The sequence below is a fragment of the Talpa occidentalis genome, unplaced genomic scaffold (genome assembly GCF_014898055.3).
Source record: "Talpa occidentalis isolate TD23 unplaced genomic scaffold, MPIMG_talOcc4v2.1 talOcc4.11, whole genome shotgun sequence".
Classification (NCBI taxonomy): domain Eukaryota; kingdom Metazoa; phylum Chordata; class Mammalia; order Eulipotyphla; family Talpidae; genus Talpa; species Talpa occidentalis.
Genome location: NW_023601104.1, coordinates 18,626,372 through 18,644,243, shown reverse-complemented (window position 1 = coordinate 18,644,243; position 17,872 = coordinate 18,626,372). Strand labels below are relative to the sequence as shown.

Sequence of the window (17,872 nt, the reverse complement as noted above, 5' to 3'; positions counted from 1 at the left end):
TAAGAGCAAAAAATCAAAAACCACCCATATGTCCACTAGTAGGGATATGGTTGAAAAAAATAACATATCCATCCACCCAATAAAAGCTATACAAGTATACAAAGTATAAAGATGTCAAACAAGTTATAAAACAATCTATCTTTTGTGTTAAGAGACAGGGTATATCATATGCTACCTTTGTGAAAGAGACTATCTGAGTATGTACAAATACATTTACTTATTTTTTCAAAAAGAGAAAAGGTTAATCAGAAACAAATAAGGAAGGGGCCTCCCTGGTGGCCCAGGGGGTTAAGCATCGCACAGTGAAACAATCCACAGCCTCTGCAGCACAAGTTCCATCCCCTGGCGAGCCAGGGAGCTACCCACATGGCGCAGCAGACCTCTCCTGTCTTGCCCGCTGCTTCTCTCAGCAATGTATTTCAATCAGTCTGCCTGTTCTGCTCCCCACTCTGTCTCTGGTGAATCCTCTCACCTTTCATGCCTCTGGCCTGTACCCCAGCTCTTGTATGCATAAATAAATAAATCTTTAAAAAAAAAAGTTCTATTAAAAAAAGGAAGTAAGGGGCACATTAGACAGAAGAGCAACAGATGAAGTCAGACATCTTGATTATACCTTTGTATAAGGTCTTACTTAACTTTGGAACCATTTAATACTTTACATATTTTTAAAATAAAATTAAATTATAAATGAAAACAATTACATGAAAATCTATGAAGCAGCCACAATTATACAAAATATGTATTGCTTTCAACATTCCCTGCCTTTACGGATCTTAGAATTAGCTCAGGCGCTAAGACATTAATACATGAAAAGACAACCCCCAGGTTACAGATAGTAAGAGCCATCGGAATAATCAGAGAAGAATTAAAATTTGATTTGGAATATGGAAAAGGAGAGACAGTATGTTAGAGGACAGTCTTCTTGAATAAAAGTATACAGGTATAGAAGATACAAGAGTATTTTGGGTGGAATGGGTTCAACAAGTGGAATATTATGGGTATGCAGGCTCAGCATCTTTATTAAGACATCTCCCAGCCCAACCATCATCTGACAACATGCAAATACAATTTATGAATAATGCTGGTCCTTGACATGACACTATTCTTTGAATAAAAAACATGTTGTACTTCTATAATATTCTAAAGGGCTTCATTCTTGAGATTCTGTTAAAGAAGCTGAACCTATATAGATAGGAGGCTTCAATCTTTGAAACGAGTTTTCCTAATAGCCCTAAGCATTGATTACAGAGCCAAAATTTTTTTAAAGGCCTCTAATTCTCTTAGTAACATCTGTGAAACTGAGAACAGGCAATTTGAAATTATTCAAGTCAATTTCTGTTTTATTCTTTAATGAGGCTAGACAGACTCTTTAAAATTAGTATTAATTGACATAAAATTTACACACTAAAAAAGTCCCCTTCTTTAAGTGTATAATTCAATGAATTTTGACAAATATATATAGCCATCTAACCACCAATACAAGAACAGGCAATTTTTAATCTCTAAACCTCAAAAATAAATCAGGTAAACTGATTCCATTTATAGGCTTTGGTTTTTGAAGTGATGTATTTTAAAGCTTTGCAAATTATAGAGCAGTGTTCTAAAAAATATACTGTGCCTGTCATCATTCATTTTATATGGTGGCTGGAACATTAAGAGCAACATTAAAGTATGAAAGGTTTAAATACATACATACCCACTCTTTTTTCTAAAAGATTTCCTTGTTGTGCCAACTTGATTGCATGTATATAGCCAAAAGAAGCATCATATCCAAGCATTTCACAATATATAAGTCTCACCATGCATTCCTTCATCATTTTCTGAAAAGCAAAATATCCAGTAACTGTATAAATAAAATGTTTTGATTTTTGTTTCATTATGCTGTCATCATTTAACAGGGGAAATCCTTTCATCCTGGCACTACATGTGTACACACACACACACACACAAAATCAAATAATCACCTCAAATCAAATTTTATGAATAAAAATTTGATCCCCAACTTAACAACATTCATTTTAGTAAAATTATTCCAATATCTTGTTAGTGGTAACATTATGAAACAAATCAACTATAGTTATTTCTATTACTATGAGCCCTTTGTAAAATTTGGTCATAATTTCACCCATGAAAAATCTTACTTAGCTTCTAAAATTTGGCATATTATTTTACTATACTTTATCAAGTAAAAAAATCCATACAAGGTCCACAAGTTGATAATGATTTCTGCAATGAAAATAATTTTCACATTTAAAACCCATACTATAACAGGGATTTGTTCAGAATTATGCTATATAAAATATGCAATAGTTTGCTTTCTTTTTCAACAGTTATAATGAACTAAGGGACGTGACTTCATTAATAGTATAGCCAATTCAATATTTAATTTGTAATTAAGCCTTTCAATATTTATAACACAAATTAATAGTTTATACTTTTGTTTTATCAGTATAATATTGCACTCTCAATATTTACAGCATTTTTTTTATCAGAAATAAAAGGGATGTGTTTCAATATAAGCTAAAAAAATCAAGGAAAAAATATACACACATATACTATTTTAGTATCTAAAACTTAATTAGGGTTAGTATATTACAGGATCACTATATCACAAAATGCTTAGGAAACAGCAAAATATTTTAAATATTTAAATATTTATAGGATAATAATGTCTGACATTTCTGATATATATGTATATATTTGGGTGTTTATATATATGTAAGTATAAAGAGTTTTTAAAAACCATTGCAAAATCTTAGGGGAATAAAATTTAATTCAGGTAATTGGTGTTTAAAATAACACAACTAAATTCACTAGCACATTAATTAAGACTACTAAATACTGAGGGAAAAAAGCTTCCAAGATACTGGCAACTCCTTCTCAATGGTTTTTACAACAATTAGAGGAGTGAAAGTTTTCATTTAAACCACTAAGTATCAATCCTGATTTTATAACATTCTGTATCGGAATTTTTCTTTTCTTTTTTTTTAATTTATTTTACTTAAGTTACACAGAACTGCGATGTAGGCCAGAGGTGGAGGAGTGGTGAGAGGATTCATAGAGACAGTGGGGAACAGAACAGGCACATCTACTGAAATACACTGCTGAGGGAAACAGCAGGCGAGACAGGTGTGCCTTGTGGGTTAGCTCCCTGGCCAGGGATCAAACTCAGGCCATAGCGGGGATAGCGCTGAGACTTAACTCTAGACCACTAAGGAGGCCACTATATCACAGTTTTTTAAAAGTCTTTACAAACATTAAGTAAAATTATACAGCATACATTATTGTTCACTTACTTTTAGAAAAGAAAGCACATTCTCCATCGCAGGAATTATCCCTACAATTTCTCTGTCAAACTGTCATCCAACATTTACATGACTACCTCAGGGACAGATAACTCTGACAGGAATGCCCAAAGCTGGATGACCATAATCACTTATAAAATCTTCCTTCCCATTTCTGACTCCCTAACTTCTACCTATTTATCTTAGTACTGCCCATAGCAGGTTTATGCCTGGCAGCAAGAAAATCTGTGTTTAGTACTCCAATTACAGAAAATGAAATCTAACAAAGTAAAGAGAGAAACCAGGTCTGCCCAAAACATTCTTTCGGACTTTACAAGTGTTACTCTTATACATGATCACATACTCATGCAAAATGATCACAGATATTTTTATTAGAGGAAGGAAAAAAATTCCCAGGCATTTAGACACAAAAACACCAAATATTTGCTGAATAAATGTTGCTTGGGGAAAAAAAAATCTCATCACATTAAAATAAAAAACTAGGTCTTAATCTAACTATGCAAGGACAATCCCACAATGGCCTGCATGTAGCAGTCTCTTATTAAATGACTGTCATCTGAAAAATGATATGATATGGGACCAAGATTAAAACAACTCAATATGAATTTAGCCGTTGTGCAAATACTCAGTGTTATAGCAAATAAATAAAAAACATTATTTCCATTTTGTCAACCAAATTATACTCCAAGAAATATGTGTAACAGTAAAACAAAACAGCTACAGCTACAATATATCAACTCAGGTCTGAAAATACAATTTTAAATGATATAGTCTATCCTTTTCCCAGTATCAACATTAAAACAGTTAAGATGAGCACTGGGGTCCCGGACCATCACCGCATTCATCCAGTCAGCACGACATGGGCACTAACTTGACATCAGTCAAACAAGTCTTGATCCAGTGCAGTCAGTAAATAATAAAAGGCTGAAGTTAATGTTTGAATTGCTACCACCAGTGAGTTTTTTTGACTATGATAAATTAGATTTTAGCAACCAATTCCATACCTCTCATGAGTCCATAGTGGACCAGATTTCCAATTCAATATGCGCTGGCATTGACTACAAAAACTTACCAGCGTTGTAGAAGGAGCAGAAACCATGGCTTTCAGATTACTCAATTCCTGCTGGATTAATTTCTCTTCCTCCTGAAAAAGTGAAAATTAAATGTTTTAATAACTGTCTTTTGAAAAGACAAATATAACAGAGTTTTTTAAGGGAAAATGTAATTTATAATACCTTCAATTAAACAAACATTTTAAAAGTTACAGAAATTATGTGCTTAAGATATGCCTTTAAGGCCTTTTTCCAACCCTCAGAGTCATCACTGGAAAGAATGAGTATTTCCAAGCTAACCCATCATTTCTCTTTTCTTTACTCTCTCCTCTCTTCTCAAGGACTCTTTAGCAGAAAGTGATTTTTAAAAAAAGAACAGTGGAGAGAGAGTAGAAAATAAATTCTTCCTGTATCTGCCCTTGATAAGAGCCCATACCTGCACCTTAGAAGTAAAAAGTCTTCATGGAATAGGGAAATAGGCTAAGAACACAGAAACAGAATCAATCTTCTTTTAGCCTGTGCTATAATTTTCTCCATATTCCCTGCCCTGTATTTTCTTCCTTATTCTTCATATCCTTTCCCTCACTTCCTACCTCTCTCACACAGAGAATAACAAAAACACCAGTGTGGCACTTGTACTTTCCGCACACATCTCTTCATAATAAAGTACAATATAACACGTGATCTCTTTGAGATACACTCTTTGCAACTTGCAGTCAGTATTTTACACAATTAATGCAGCCACCAAAAGTCTGTGGGACCATAACTTCTATCATAATTGCTCTTTTCCCAAGTCCATCCTGAGGCAGAGACTTACTCAGCAAATTTTACGTTTTGGAAGAATGATATTTTTTCTTTGCTCAACCCAATGGTCTAAGCTAAGAATTCAAGCTCCCCAAAGACAGTCAACAGATTACGATGACAGGGTCTGAGTGTGACATCTAGTAACTGACTGACGGGACTGGAAGAGAGCAGGAAAACGAGTAAGGAAAGAAACTTCATGGGTGAATCACGCAAACCCTTGCATCACCCCTGGTATTTACACACACGCTTGACGCCTCACCCCCGACACAACCCATGAAACGCGTCCGGCGTGTTCCCACTCCCGCGTCCAGGAAGCACATGGAAGTTGGGAGATCTGGGATTTGCCCCAGATCATAATGAGTCAGGGCCAGGGCCAACTGTGGAAACCCGGCCTCGCGGCTGTGGGTCGGCGCAGGCGAGTGCGGCTTCCAGACAGACTTCGGGACGCAGCGACACACTCGGCCCCCGCGCCCCCGGGAGGCCCCGGCGCCCGCCCGCCGCCCTGGGCCCGCCTGGGCCGGGGCCTCCTCGGCGCCCCTGACCTCCCCGCCCGGCTGGCACCTACGTGCTTGGAGGTGAGCGCGTGATGCCGCGGACGAGGCTGCCCAAACGCGAGGAAAAGGACGTCTTGGCGGCCGCCGCCCCGCCGGCGGGCTGGGTCTGCAGGAACAGTCCCGGCAGCGCCGTCAGCGTCTTCTCCACGATGTCGCTCATCGCCGCCCGCGCCCCGGCCGCCGCCCGGCCTCATGCCCGGCCCTGCCCGGTCGCCGCCCGGCCTCCGTAGGCGCTTCCTGTTTGTTTGAACGCGAAAGCTTTATTGGCGCCCGCGGACACGCACAGCGGCGCTGCCGGCAGGGGCCTCCGGGGGGCGCGCGAGTCCGCGCCACAAGGGCCGCTCGCCCCGCCCGCGAGCAGCCGCTGGCGCCTAGAGGGGACCCCGACTCCTCGGGTCTCGGAGAACACCCCGCGGTCCCCCGAGGCTCCGAGTCTTCCTGAGGAAGCCGCTCTGACCCGTCCCTCCGGCACTTCGCCCCGCCCGGCCGGGCCGGGGACCCCGGGGGGCCGGGGGTCAGAGGCGACGCGGCGGCCTGTGTCGCGGAGTCTAAGTGCGGGTTCAGGCCACTATCGCTTCCCGCCCGGTCCGATTCCTGGGGTCGGGGCCGCACAGGGAGGGAAGTGACTCCCCTCCGCAGTCGGCAGGTCGCGGGGTAAAGGTCACTCACTCCTCTGAGGCCGATGTCCCTTACCTGGCCAGCAAGGAGAGCCCTCGCTGTCTGCCCCTCCACGACACTGCATTCTTTCCATTTTGGAAGTGATCACAGTAGGCGTCTCTCGATAGGGCTCAGATCTAATCCATTGCTATTACCTAAAACAGACTCCAGCATTTTCCTTTTTCTTTCTGGCTCATTTCACTGAGCATGATCCCTTCCTGCTCCATCCATGTTGCTGCAAATGAAATGAGTTTATCTTTTTTGATTGCTGAGTAATATTCCATGGTATATATGTACCACATCTTCTTGATCCAGTCATCTATTTTGGGGCATTTGGGTTGTTTCCATAGCTTAGCTATTGTAAACAGTGCTGCTAAACATAGGGGTGCAGGTGCCCTTTTGAATTAATGTGTCTGTGTCCTTTGGGTAAATACCTAGGAGTGGAATTGCTGGATCATATGGAAGCTCTATCTGTAGTAGGTTGAGGAACCTCCACACAGCTTTCCATAGTGGTTGGACCAGTTTGCACTCCCACCAACAGTGCAGAAGAGTTCCTTTTTCTCTACAACCTCGCCAACATTTGTTGTTGCAACTTCTCACTCATAGCAGGAATTTAGAAAACCTAAATAAGGGACCAGGAAAAAGACTAATAAAGAAAAAATTAAAATCAACAAGCAACTATAAACCAGAGACACACTAGGGGGTGGAGGAAAGAGGTATTAGGGTCAAAATAAGGGGGGTGGGAATTGTATGGGGAATATAACCAAAATGAAGATGCATACATTGTGCAAAAATGAAATATGATGTAAGAAATATATAAAATAAAATAAAACAGACTCTAACACAGTAGTTTTCAAAACGTGATCTGGTGATTTCTGAGAGTCTTGGAGACCCTTTTGTAGGGATGCACCAAGTCAAAATTATATTGTAATATTATTGAAATGTCATTTACTGTTCACGTCACCTTCTCTGGAGTGTAGACTTTTCAAGAGGATAAATGACTTGCAAGCACTTTGCAGGCTGGTGAAATGTGCACTTGCATATTCTTGTGTTTTCTAGAATTTTCTAAATTTGCAGGTTTAGAATATAAGTATGAGCGTTTTCAGAGATGAATTGGGTTTGTCCTCAATATTTCTAGTGTGCTCTAACTGGCCATCTTCTCTTTAAGCCTGCTCTCATCTCTGTAACCTAATATAGAGGTTTTTTTTTTAATTTTTTTTTTTTAAAAGATTTATTTATTTATTTATTTATACAAGCACTGGGTACAGTCAGAAGCACGGGAGGGTGAGAGAATTCACCAGAGCCAGAGCGGGGAGCAGAGCAGGCAGAAGGACTGAAGTACACTGCTGAGGGGAGCAGCGGGCGGCAGGAGAGGTCTGCGCGTCATGTGGGTCCCTCCTCTGGTGGCCTGGAAGCAGCTGGGGATCAGCCGGGGATCGAACCGGCGCTGCAGAGGCTGCGGGCAGCTTCGCAACCCAGCGCTCAACCGCTGTGCCACGGGGAGGCCCTTTTTTTTAATTTTTTAATTAAAATTTTTAATCCTGAAATTGTGTTGATATCTATGCAGAAACACAGGGGGAAATCCATTTTGACTTCTTTTGTGAGAACATTTTTTAATTTATTGAAATCTTCCCTAAGTGTTTACATTTTATCTAAAACTGTTGACCTTTTAGAATGTAATATTTTGTTCTAAAATAATTTTTTTCACATTTAAAAAATTTCAATATCTTTGGTTAACTTACAAAAAGGAAATTAGAAGGCTTACCTTACCTCCTCAATAGTTAAACATTTAAAGATGCTGAAAAAGATGATACTGACATTTAGATCATAAGAGTCTCCCTGGCTCAGGAATGGGGAAGAATCTGGGTGAAACTGTCTGTAAGAAGAAACGGTATGTCAAAAGCTCCTATCCCTTGGCTTTAGAGATGTTAATTTACTCAATGTTCTCTTATGCAAAAAAAACTTTTCCAAATACCATTATTTAAAGTGAGACATCATTTTAAAATCAGTCAACCATAGTTTAGAGGGGAATTGAATATTGTAAATGTAGACATAAAAAGCTTTAAAACCCAAAGTTTTTTTGTTTTTACTTCTCAATATAGAAATTAAAAACCCACCAAAGCATCTCACAGGTTAAATGATTGAATTCCATTGGCTGAAGAAGGGAATACTTTGGAGACATGACTATTTAGCTCTTCTGCACAATATTGATTGGGCTCTTTATTTTCTTGTTACTGAGTTATAAGAGTTCCTTGTAGATCTTGGATATTAGCCTCTAGTTGGCTGTATGTTGTGCAAATATTTTCTCTTACTCGGTAGGGTGTCTTGTAGTTTTAATGATAGTTTCACTGTGCAGAAACTTTTTAGTTTTATATAGTCCCATTTGTACATTTTTGCTTTTGTTTCCATTGTCGTTGGAGATGAGTCCCCAAAAATATCACTGACGCCAATGTTGGGAAGTGTTTTGCCTATGTTTTCTTCTATGTATATTATGATTTCAGGTCTTATATTCAAATCTTCAGTCCATTTGAATTAATTTTGTGTATGGTGTAAGATAGTGATCTACTTTCATTCTTTGGCTTGTAAATGTCCAGTTTTCCCAACACCATTTGTTGAAGAGATATTCCTTTCTCCATTGTATATTCTTGGCTCCTTTGTTATAAATTTACTGTCCAGGGCCTCCCTGGTGGCGCAAAGGGTTAAACGTCGCACTATGAAGCAATCCAAAACCTCTGCAGCACAAGTTCAATCCCCAGCAAGCCAGGGAGCAACCCACATGGTGCAATAGACCTCTCCTGCCTCGCCCACTGCTCCCCTCAGCAGTGTATTTCAGTCAGTCTGCCTGTTCTGTTCCCCACTGTCTCTGCTGAATCCTCTCACCCCCCACATCTCTGGTCTGTACCACAGCTCTTGTATGCATAAATACATAAATCTTTAAATAAATAATAAATAAATAAATTTACTGTCCATATAAATATATGTTTATTTCTGGACTCTCATTTCCATTCCATAGATCTATCTATTTATATTCTAATACTATACTGTTTTGATAACTCTGTCTTTGTGGTATAATTTGAAGTCTGGGAGTGTGATACCTCTGTTCTTTTTTATCGGGATTGGTTTAGTTATTTGGGCTCTTTTATGGTTCCATGTAAATTTCAGTAATGTTTTCTCTATTTCTTTGAAGAATGACATTGCAACTTTGATAGGGATTGCACTGAAAATATATATTGTTTTGGGTAAGATGGCCATTCTTACAATCAAAGAGCAAAGACTGTCTTTCCATTTTTGTGTGTCTTCCTCTATTTCTTTGAATAATTTTTCATAGTTTTGTTGTACAGTTCTTTCACCTCCTTTGTTAAGTTTATTCCTAGATACTTAATTATTTTTATGTGATTGTAAATGGGATTATTTTCTTGATTTCTTTCTTTTCTGATTGTTGGCCTATAGGAAGAGAATGGTTGTTGGTTTTATTTTTTTTTTTTAAGATTTATTTTTATTTATTATTTATACAAGCACTGGGTACAGTCAGAAGTGCGGAAGGGTGAGAGAATTCACCAGAGCCAGAGTGGGGAGCAGAGCAGGCAGAAGGACCGAGGAACACTGCTGAGGGAAGCAGGGGGCAGCAGGAGAGGTCTGCGTGCCATGTGGGACCCTCCTCCAGTGGCCGGGGAGCAGCCGGGAATCAAACCAGCACTGCAGAAGCTGCGGGAAGCTTCGCAACCCAGTGCTCAACTGCTGTGCCACCAGGGAGGCCCTGGTTGTTGTTTTTAAAAGATTTATTTATGCACACAAGAACTGGGGTACAGGCCAGAGGTGCGGTGGGGGTGAGAGGATTAACCAGAGACAGAGTGGGGAACAGAACAGGCAGATTGATTGAAGTACACTGCTGAGTGGAGCAGCGGGAGAGACAGGAGAGGTCCGCTGCACCATGTGGGTCACCTCCCTGGCCTGAGATTGAACTGGTGCTGCAGTGGCTGCCAATAGCTTAATAGTGCTGCATCTTAACCCCTTGTGCCTCCAGGGAGGCCCAAGAGAATGGGTTTTTGTACATTGATTGTGTACACTGCCACTCTACTGTACTGATTTAATGTTTGAAATAATTTTGTAGTCATGTCTTTTGGTTTTATGTATGTTATTATATCAACTGCAAATAGTGATAGTTTTATTTCTTGTTTTCCAATTTTAATTACTTTTGAATCTTTCTCTTGCCTAATTACTCTAGCTGGGACTTCCATTACTATGTTCAACAGGAGTGGTAAAAGTCGACATCCTTGTATTGTACCTAATCTTAGAGGGGAAACTTTCAATATTTCACCATTAGGTATGATGTCAGCTGTGGTTTGTCAGATAAGGTCTTCATTGTGACAAGGTATGTTCCTTCTATCCCCATTTTATTTAGAGTTTTTATCATAAATGGATGTTGAATTTTGTCAAATACTTTCTCTGCATCTATTGATATGACCATGTGATTTTTATCTTTCTTTTTGTTGATATGGTGAATTGCATTGATTGATTTGCACATGTCAAACCATCCTTATATCCATAGAATAAATCCCACCTGGTCATGTTGTATGATTCTTTTAATGATCCTTTCATTTTGTAGAAAAAGGATACTGAGATTTAGAATGAGGAAACCACTTGATAGAGATCACAAAGTCTTAGGGGTAAGAATTGAAATTGTGGCCTAAATGTAGGCTTTGAGCCTGTACATTCCCCTGTACTTTCCTGGCATTGATAGTGAATACATTGCCTTAGACTTGTTCTTAGACTCTGACTCCAAGTCCTGCCCTGAAATTAAAGGGATGGGAATATTCTCTCTTAAGCTTATAATTTTAGACTGTGCATTTTCCCCCCTTAAATATGGGCTCTTCTTTCTCCTTTTCCCATCTCCACTTCTGTCCCAGGTAATTTCACTCAGAATGACATACTATTACAAGGATTGAGCCTATTAAATTAATCCCTCTAGAACTGGATTTCCACTGTTTCTTCTTCTGTTGAAAGAAAAGATAGCTCTCATTTAGTTGAAAATAGCACCTGACACTATACTGATACTTAATAAGCATTCATTTTATGCTTCTTAAATGAAGAGTATGGTAGAGAGGAGGGTGTGCATAAAAAAATATCTGGAAGCATGTATACCCAAATGTTAAAAGTGATTGTCTAAGGGGGGCGGGAGGGGGAAAGGAGGGATTGGGGTCAAAATCAGGGGGTTGCAATTGTATGGGGAATATAAAAAAAAGGGGTTGCCTAAGATTGTATAATTAGGATTACTCTGTGTATTTTTCTTTATACATCAATGGATCAAGAACTAGTCAGTTATTTAAAAGAGATCTAGAAATACACAGTGACTCTCCATCGATCTCTGGCCAACCAGAAGGTGCATCACACAGAAAGGATACACAACAGGGCCCATTGGAAAGTAAAAGTAACACAGACCTGAAAACTTGTCTAAAATGCAAAAGTGCTTTCCAAACCATACATATATCTATTATCAGAGAATAGAAGACTTACTGGCTCTGTGTGTTATCGGAGCACAACTTCTGACCAATCAAGGCTGACCACCGAGCTCCACAGACACAAGGATGAACCCCTAGGAAGTCAGAGTCATCAGTGAGAACACAGTGGGAGGTAGAGAGATCCACAAATTTAGTCCAGGCAAGTTATTAAACAAACAAAAACAGTAACAACAAATTATCATGGGAGTGGAAATCACAAACTAGATTTGCTACTGAATTTTATTTAAAATGTCCAGTTTTCAATATCAAAATTATGAGCATTGCAAAATAGCAAGCAAGTTTGGCCTATACTCAGGGGGGGAAAGCAGTAAATAGAATCTCTGCGTAAGCTCAGATGTTGTCTTTGCAGAGAAAGAATGTAAAGTACTTTTTTTAAAAAGATTTATTTATTTATTTATACAAGCACTGGGTACAGTCAGAAGCACAGGAGGGTGAGAGAATTCACCAGAGCCAGAGCGGGGAGCAGAGCAGGCAGAAGGACCGAAGTACACTGCTGAGGGGAGCAGCGGGCGGCAGGGGAGGTCTGCGCACCATGTGGGACCCTCCTCCTGTGGCCGGGGAGCAGACGGGGATTGAACCAGCGCTGCAGAGGCTCCGGGCAGCTTCACAACCCAGCACTCAACCGCTGCGCCACCGGGGAGGCCCCTGTAAAGTACTTATTAAAAACATGTTTGGGGCCTCCCTGGTGACACAAGGGGTTAAGATGCAGCACTATGAAACAATCTGCAGCCACTGCAGCATGATTTCTATCACCAGCCAAGAAGCTGACCCACATGGCGCAGCAGATCTCTCCTGACTTGCCTGCTGCTCCCCTCAGCGGTGTATTTCAGTAAATCCACCTGTTCTGTTTCCCATTCTGTCTCTGGTGAATCCTCTCACCCACCCCCATACCTCTGGCCTGTACCCCAGTTCTTGTATGCATGAATAAATAATTAAATATTTAAAAAAGAAAAAACATGTTCGAAGGACTAAAGGTAGTCACATTTTGAAAAATCAAAACATTAAAATAATCACTTAGCAAATAGATAATTTCAATAGAGATATAACCTATAAAAATAACCAAAAGGTAATTAAGAAACTGAAATATATTAATTGAAAATTCTCTAAAAGAGAATTAAGAAGGCAAAAGAAATAATCAGTGAACTTGAAGGTAGATCAATAGAAATGATTCAAAATGAAAAACAGAACAAAAATGAAAAACAAACAGTGCCTCAGAGTGAATAAATAAAAATATCAATATACAGGGCCTCGCCAGTGACACAGTGGGTGAGTACCATGCTGTGAAGCTGTCTGCAGCCTCTGCAGTGTGGATTCGATTTCCGGCTGTCCAGGGAGAAACCCACATGGCGCGGCAGACCTCTCCTGCCTCACCCACTGCTCCCCTCAGCAGTGTCTTTGGTCCATCTGCCTGTTCTGCTCCCCATTCTGTCTCTGGTGAATTCTTTCACCCTCCCGCACCTCTGACCTGTATCCCAGTTCTTGCATAAATAATAAATAAATAAATCTTTAAAAAAAAAAAAAAGAATATCAATATACAGTAGTTCACCTTATCCTCAGGGAATATATTCCAAGAACCCCCTAATAGATGTCTGAAGCTACAGATAGTACCAAACCCAAAATATACTGTCTACTTACTTATGTATATATGCATACCTATGATAAAACTTAATTACAAATTAGGCACAGTAGTAATAATAAACTAGGACAATTGTTGCTTATCTTCTTTGTGATTTATTCTTTTTATTGGTTAAGAGTATGTTTTATTGGGCCTCCCCAGTGGCGCAGTGGTTGAGCACTGGGTTACGAAGCTGCCACAGCTTCTGCAGCGCCGGTTCGATCCCTGGCTGCTGGTGAGGGTCCCACATGGCCCGCAGACCTCTCCTGCCGCCCACTGCTCCCCTCAGCAGTGTACTTAGTCAGTCTGCCTGTTCTGCTCTCCCCTTTGGCTCTGGTGAATTCTCTGACCCTCCCGCGCTTCTGATTGTACCCAGTGCTTGTATAAATAAATAAATAAATCTTTAAAAAAAAAAAAGAGTATGTTTTATTTCTACACATTTCCAATTTTCCTTCTGTTTTTGAATCTAATACATTCCATTGTGGTCAGAAAGATATATTGTATGTATGTGTGGTTTCAACCTTTGTATTAATGTATTAAGACTTGTGTTTTGGAATAACATGTACTCTATTCTGGAGAGTATTTTCACACTTGAGAAAAATGTGTATTCTATCTTGCTGGTATGTATGTCTGTTAGTTCTAATTGATTTATGTGTTATTCAAAGCTTCTATTTCATTATTGACTTTCTATATTGTTTTCATTATTGAAAGTGGATATTTGAATCTCTAATTATTATTGTAGTATTGTCTATTTCTCCTTTCAATTTTATCAGTGTTTGCTTCTGCTGATAGGTAGAATATCTAAGTAAATGGGAATTGAACAAATCAGTCTTGTTAATACTGTTAGTCTCTCCAAATCAATCTATATATTTGATACAAAATGCAACTACCTTTTTTGGGTAGAAATGGACAAGCTGATCCTAAATTTATATGAAATATAAAAACAACTATGTGACTTATCATAACCAATTTCAAAAGTTACTATAAATTCACAGTCGTCAAGACAGTATAGTGTTGGTATAAAGATGGGTCTATACATACATTAAAAGAACAGATCTGAGAGTCAGTAATAAATTCTTATACTTATGGTCAATTGATTTTCTTTTTTAAAGATTTATTTATTTATTTATTTATTTATTTATTTATTTATTTATTTATACAAGCACTGGGTATAGTCAGAAGCGCGGGAGGGTGAGAGAATTCACCAGAGCCAGAGGCGAGAGCAGAGCAGGCAGACAGACGAAGTACACTGCTGAGGGGAGTAATGGGTGGAAGGAGAAGTCTGCGCGCCATGTAGGACCCTCACCAGGCGGCTGGGGATCAAAGTGGTGCTGCAGAGGTACCGGCAGCTTCGCAACCCAGCGCTCAACCCAACCGCTGCACCACCAGGGAGGCCCTCAATTGATTTTCAATGAAGTTTCCAAAATAGTTCAATAGGGAAAGGATATCTTTACAACCAATGAGGCTGGGACAATTTCATATCCATGTGCAAAAAAAAAAAAGACCTTCACCTCACACCACGTACAAAAATTAACTTAAAATAGATCTTAGTTCTAATTATTTGAAGTAAAAGTATTAAAGTTTTAGAGGAAAACAAAACAAAATCTTTAAGACCTTGTGCTAGGCAGAGTTTTTAATATGACATAAAAAGCCTAATCCACAAAGGGAAAATTTGACAAGTTAGATTTCCTCCAAATGAAATTTTTTATGCTTCAAAAGATATTTTTAACAAATTGAAAAGACTAAGACTGAGAGAAAATTATGTAAATTATATACCTGATAAAGGACGTATAACTAGAGTACTGATACATGCTTCATTGTTGAACCTCAAAAATGTGCTAAGTAGAAAAAAATGTCACAAAACATTACATATTTTATGTTTCCATTTATGTGAAATGGCAAAAAAGTTAAAGCTGTAGAGACAGAGTGAGATCAGCAGTCACCTTAAACTAGAGGTGAAAGTGAGGATCGATGGCAAATACTCATGAGAGAACTTTCTGGGGTTTTGGAAATGTTCTAAAATTAGATTGCGGTAATGTGTACCCAGTGGTTGCACAATGGGTGAATTTTATGGTATATAAATTATATTTCAATAAAACTAAAAATTTTAAATGAATTTCATTTATTTAGTGTTATTGATTGACAGTTACTACAGAATAATTCTATCACCAGAGATAAATGCAGAAATGGAAAGAGAAAGAATTTGTTTAGAAAAATGAATACATTGAGGAAAGTCTACAGGGGTTGACCCTAGAAAAAGCTGGAAAGAAAAACCTTGAGAATGACAAGAAGTTGTTCCGGAAACTCTCCAAGCTGAGAGGCAAGGCCTACAAAAGTAGACATACTGACTAGAGTTCTGGGGATGCCAATGGTGGAGATTTAGGAAACTTTAAAGAACACAGCTATCCGCTCATGCCCAGGGGCAGCAGAGGAGCCCCCCACCACCACCGTAGCTGTGACTGCAAACATTCCCAGCCCCTGCCAGCAGGGCACAGTCCTGGGTTAATCAAAACCTGACCCAGGTTCTTCAGAGACTAGGACTCAATTTCCTTTTATTTTCTTTCTTGGGAGGAAGAGGGAATTTGCCCGAAGGTGGTTTCCTTTTAAGTCTGAAAAAGCAGCAGGAAGAACTTAGTGAGATCCTGTGATGCTCTCCCGGGGAGAGGCAGTGGTTAGAGCCAAAAGAAACTGCCCTAAGAGGAGCTTTTTCAGAATGACACATGCTATTTTCTTCCTCTTCCTCTGTGACTCAGATTCACATTTCACACAGAACTTTGCCTGTGTTTTCTTTCCTCTGCCTTGACTGCCAGCCAGCAGACTATGTCCACAGTTCCCCCACTGCTGCTCCCCAGTCTGAATCAGCCTGGTAAAAACATTAGCTAGAAGAGTTCTCTGTTTAGTTTAGAGTTCTCAGATAAGTTCTCTACAATAAATACCTTAACAATGAAAATATCTCTTTAAGGAAAGGGTCCTCCACAGCCCTGTTTATGTCTAATCTAATTCAAGCTACAGTCAATGAAACCAAATTCTGATCCATACCACATATTTGGATAGTCCAGTGGTTCTTACTTGTAAAAAAGATTTGACCTGTAAGACTTTCTTTCCCCAAGGAGTTTGAGGGAAAAAAAAAAAAAAAAAAAAAAAAAACAAAAAACAGAGCCCCTCAGTACTTGAAGAGTATTTTCCCACAGGCACTTGTTTTAAAAATCCAGTTCCCAGGAAATATTTGTAAGAACTTTTCCCAATAGTCTACCCAATCCTGGATGAGAAAGAGAAATGGGCTCTCGATTCAATAAGCAGGGTTTCTCAGAAAGAAACCATGGGAACTTATTCAATATTTAAGCAGGTCCTGATCCAGGGCACTGTAGAAGGTGACCAAGGGATCAGAAGTGAATCCAGTTAAAGGAAATAAGAGTGACATTCCAAAGAGTCGATAGTACTGTTGAGGCCTGAGGCTATACTAATGCACTAATGAGAGTCACATCTTTAAAATACAGTACCTAGACCATATGATGGAATTAATGACATCAATCGTTCTTACACACTGCTAAGAGCAGGATGCGCCTCAAAGGTCATTATTGTTGGGGAAAGTCAAACAAACTTTCACTTCCTTAAAATTGTGAAGAATATTTGCTTTCTGCTCTGCCAGTGATTCTCCCCAGGGAAGGTATGGTTCATCTGATTGGGGCACTAGGAATGCATTGACTATGCTTGGCCACTTCTGGGCCTTTTCATTTCTGGGCCTGCTCACTAGATCAGGGGCATCCCAGCCTAGAACACCTCTCTCTCTCTCTCTCTCAATCTCTCTTTTTCTCTCTCTCTCTCTCTCTCTCTCTCTCTCTCTCTCACACACACACACACACACACACACACACACACACACCTGCTTCCTCAGACAGTACAGAAAATCTGTTGTAAACCCTGACCAGTGGGTCCTCTACTTTGGCCTCATGCCCATCAAAGCTGGGATTATGTATCTCCATGTGTCTGATTCACTAATCTGTTTCTCCAAAGATTCTGAACTCAGAGTGGGTATGTGCTATGGGTTACCAGCCTCTTCAAAGCTCCCAAATAAAGATTTGAAATAGCCCAGTGACTAAAAGTCTTGTAAACCAGTGAATAAGCCAAAGAAGTGACTCTAGCAAGAGACCAAATTTGCTGTATGTTAATGAGCAAGGACTGAGCTCCTCTGTGGGAAGGGGGCCTCTTTTTCCAGAAGAGAATGCAGCTTCAAGGGCTTGTACATGGGCAGTGAGGGCAAAGACACAGCTTCCTGAAAGCATGGAGTGGAGCTACTGTGTCACTGCCAGCTCCCCCCAAGTCTGAAGTGTAAAGTGGTAGCAAGAGTCCTGAATTGACAGCCAGA

At 39.7% G+C, this 17,872-nt stretch overlaps 1 protein-coding gene and 1 long non-coding RNA gene across 2 annotated transcripts in view; both read right to left on the bottom strand.

Moving 5' to 3' along the window:
- Positions 1-5,886, bottom strand: part of AP4E1 (adaptor related protein complex 4 subunit epsilon 1) — a 56,940-nt gene extending 51,054 nt beyond the window's left edge. Inside the window, 4 exon segments of the mRNA XM_037502475.2 lie at positions 1,697-1,820; positions 4,378-4,449; positions 5,727-5,743; positions 5,746-5,886. Of these exon segments, the coding sequence (XP_037358372.1) occupies positions 1,697-1,820; positions 4,378-4,449; positions 5,727-5,743; positions 5,746-5,875 (343 nt within the window). The 5' untranslated portion in view covers positions 5,876-5,886.
- Positions 5,887-5,932: 46 nt separating this feature from the next.
- On the bottom strand, positions 5,933-11,918 carry LOC129146881 (uncharacterized). The gene is made up of 3 exons (XR_008554209.1): positions 11,887-11,918; positions 6,409-6,607; positions 5,933-5,952 (listed from the first exon to the last, which is right to left on the bottom strand). It is a non-coding gene; the product is annotated as an uncharacterized LOC129146881 (long non-coding RNA).
- Positions 11,919-17,872: the final 5,954 nt, after the last annotated feature.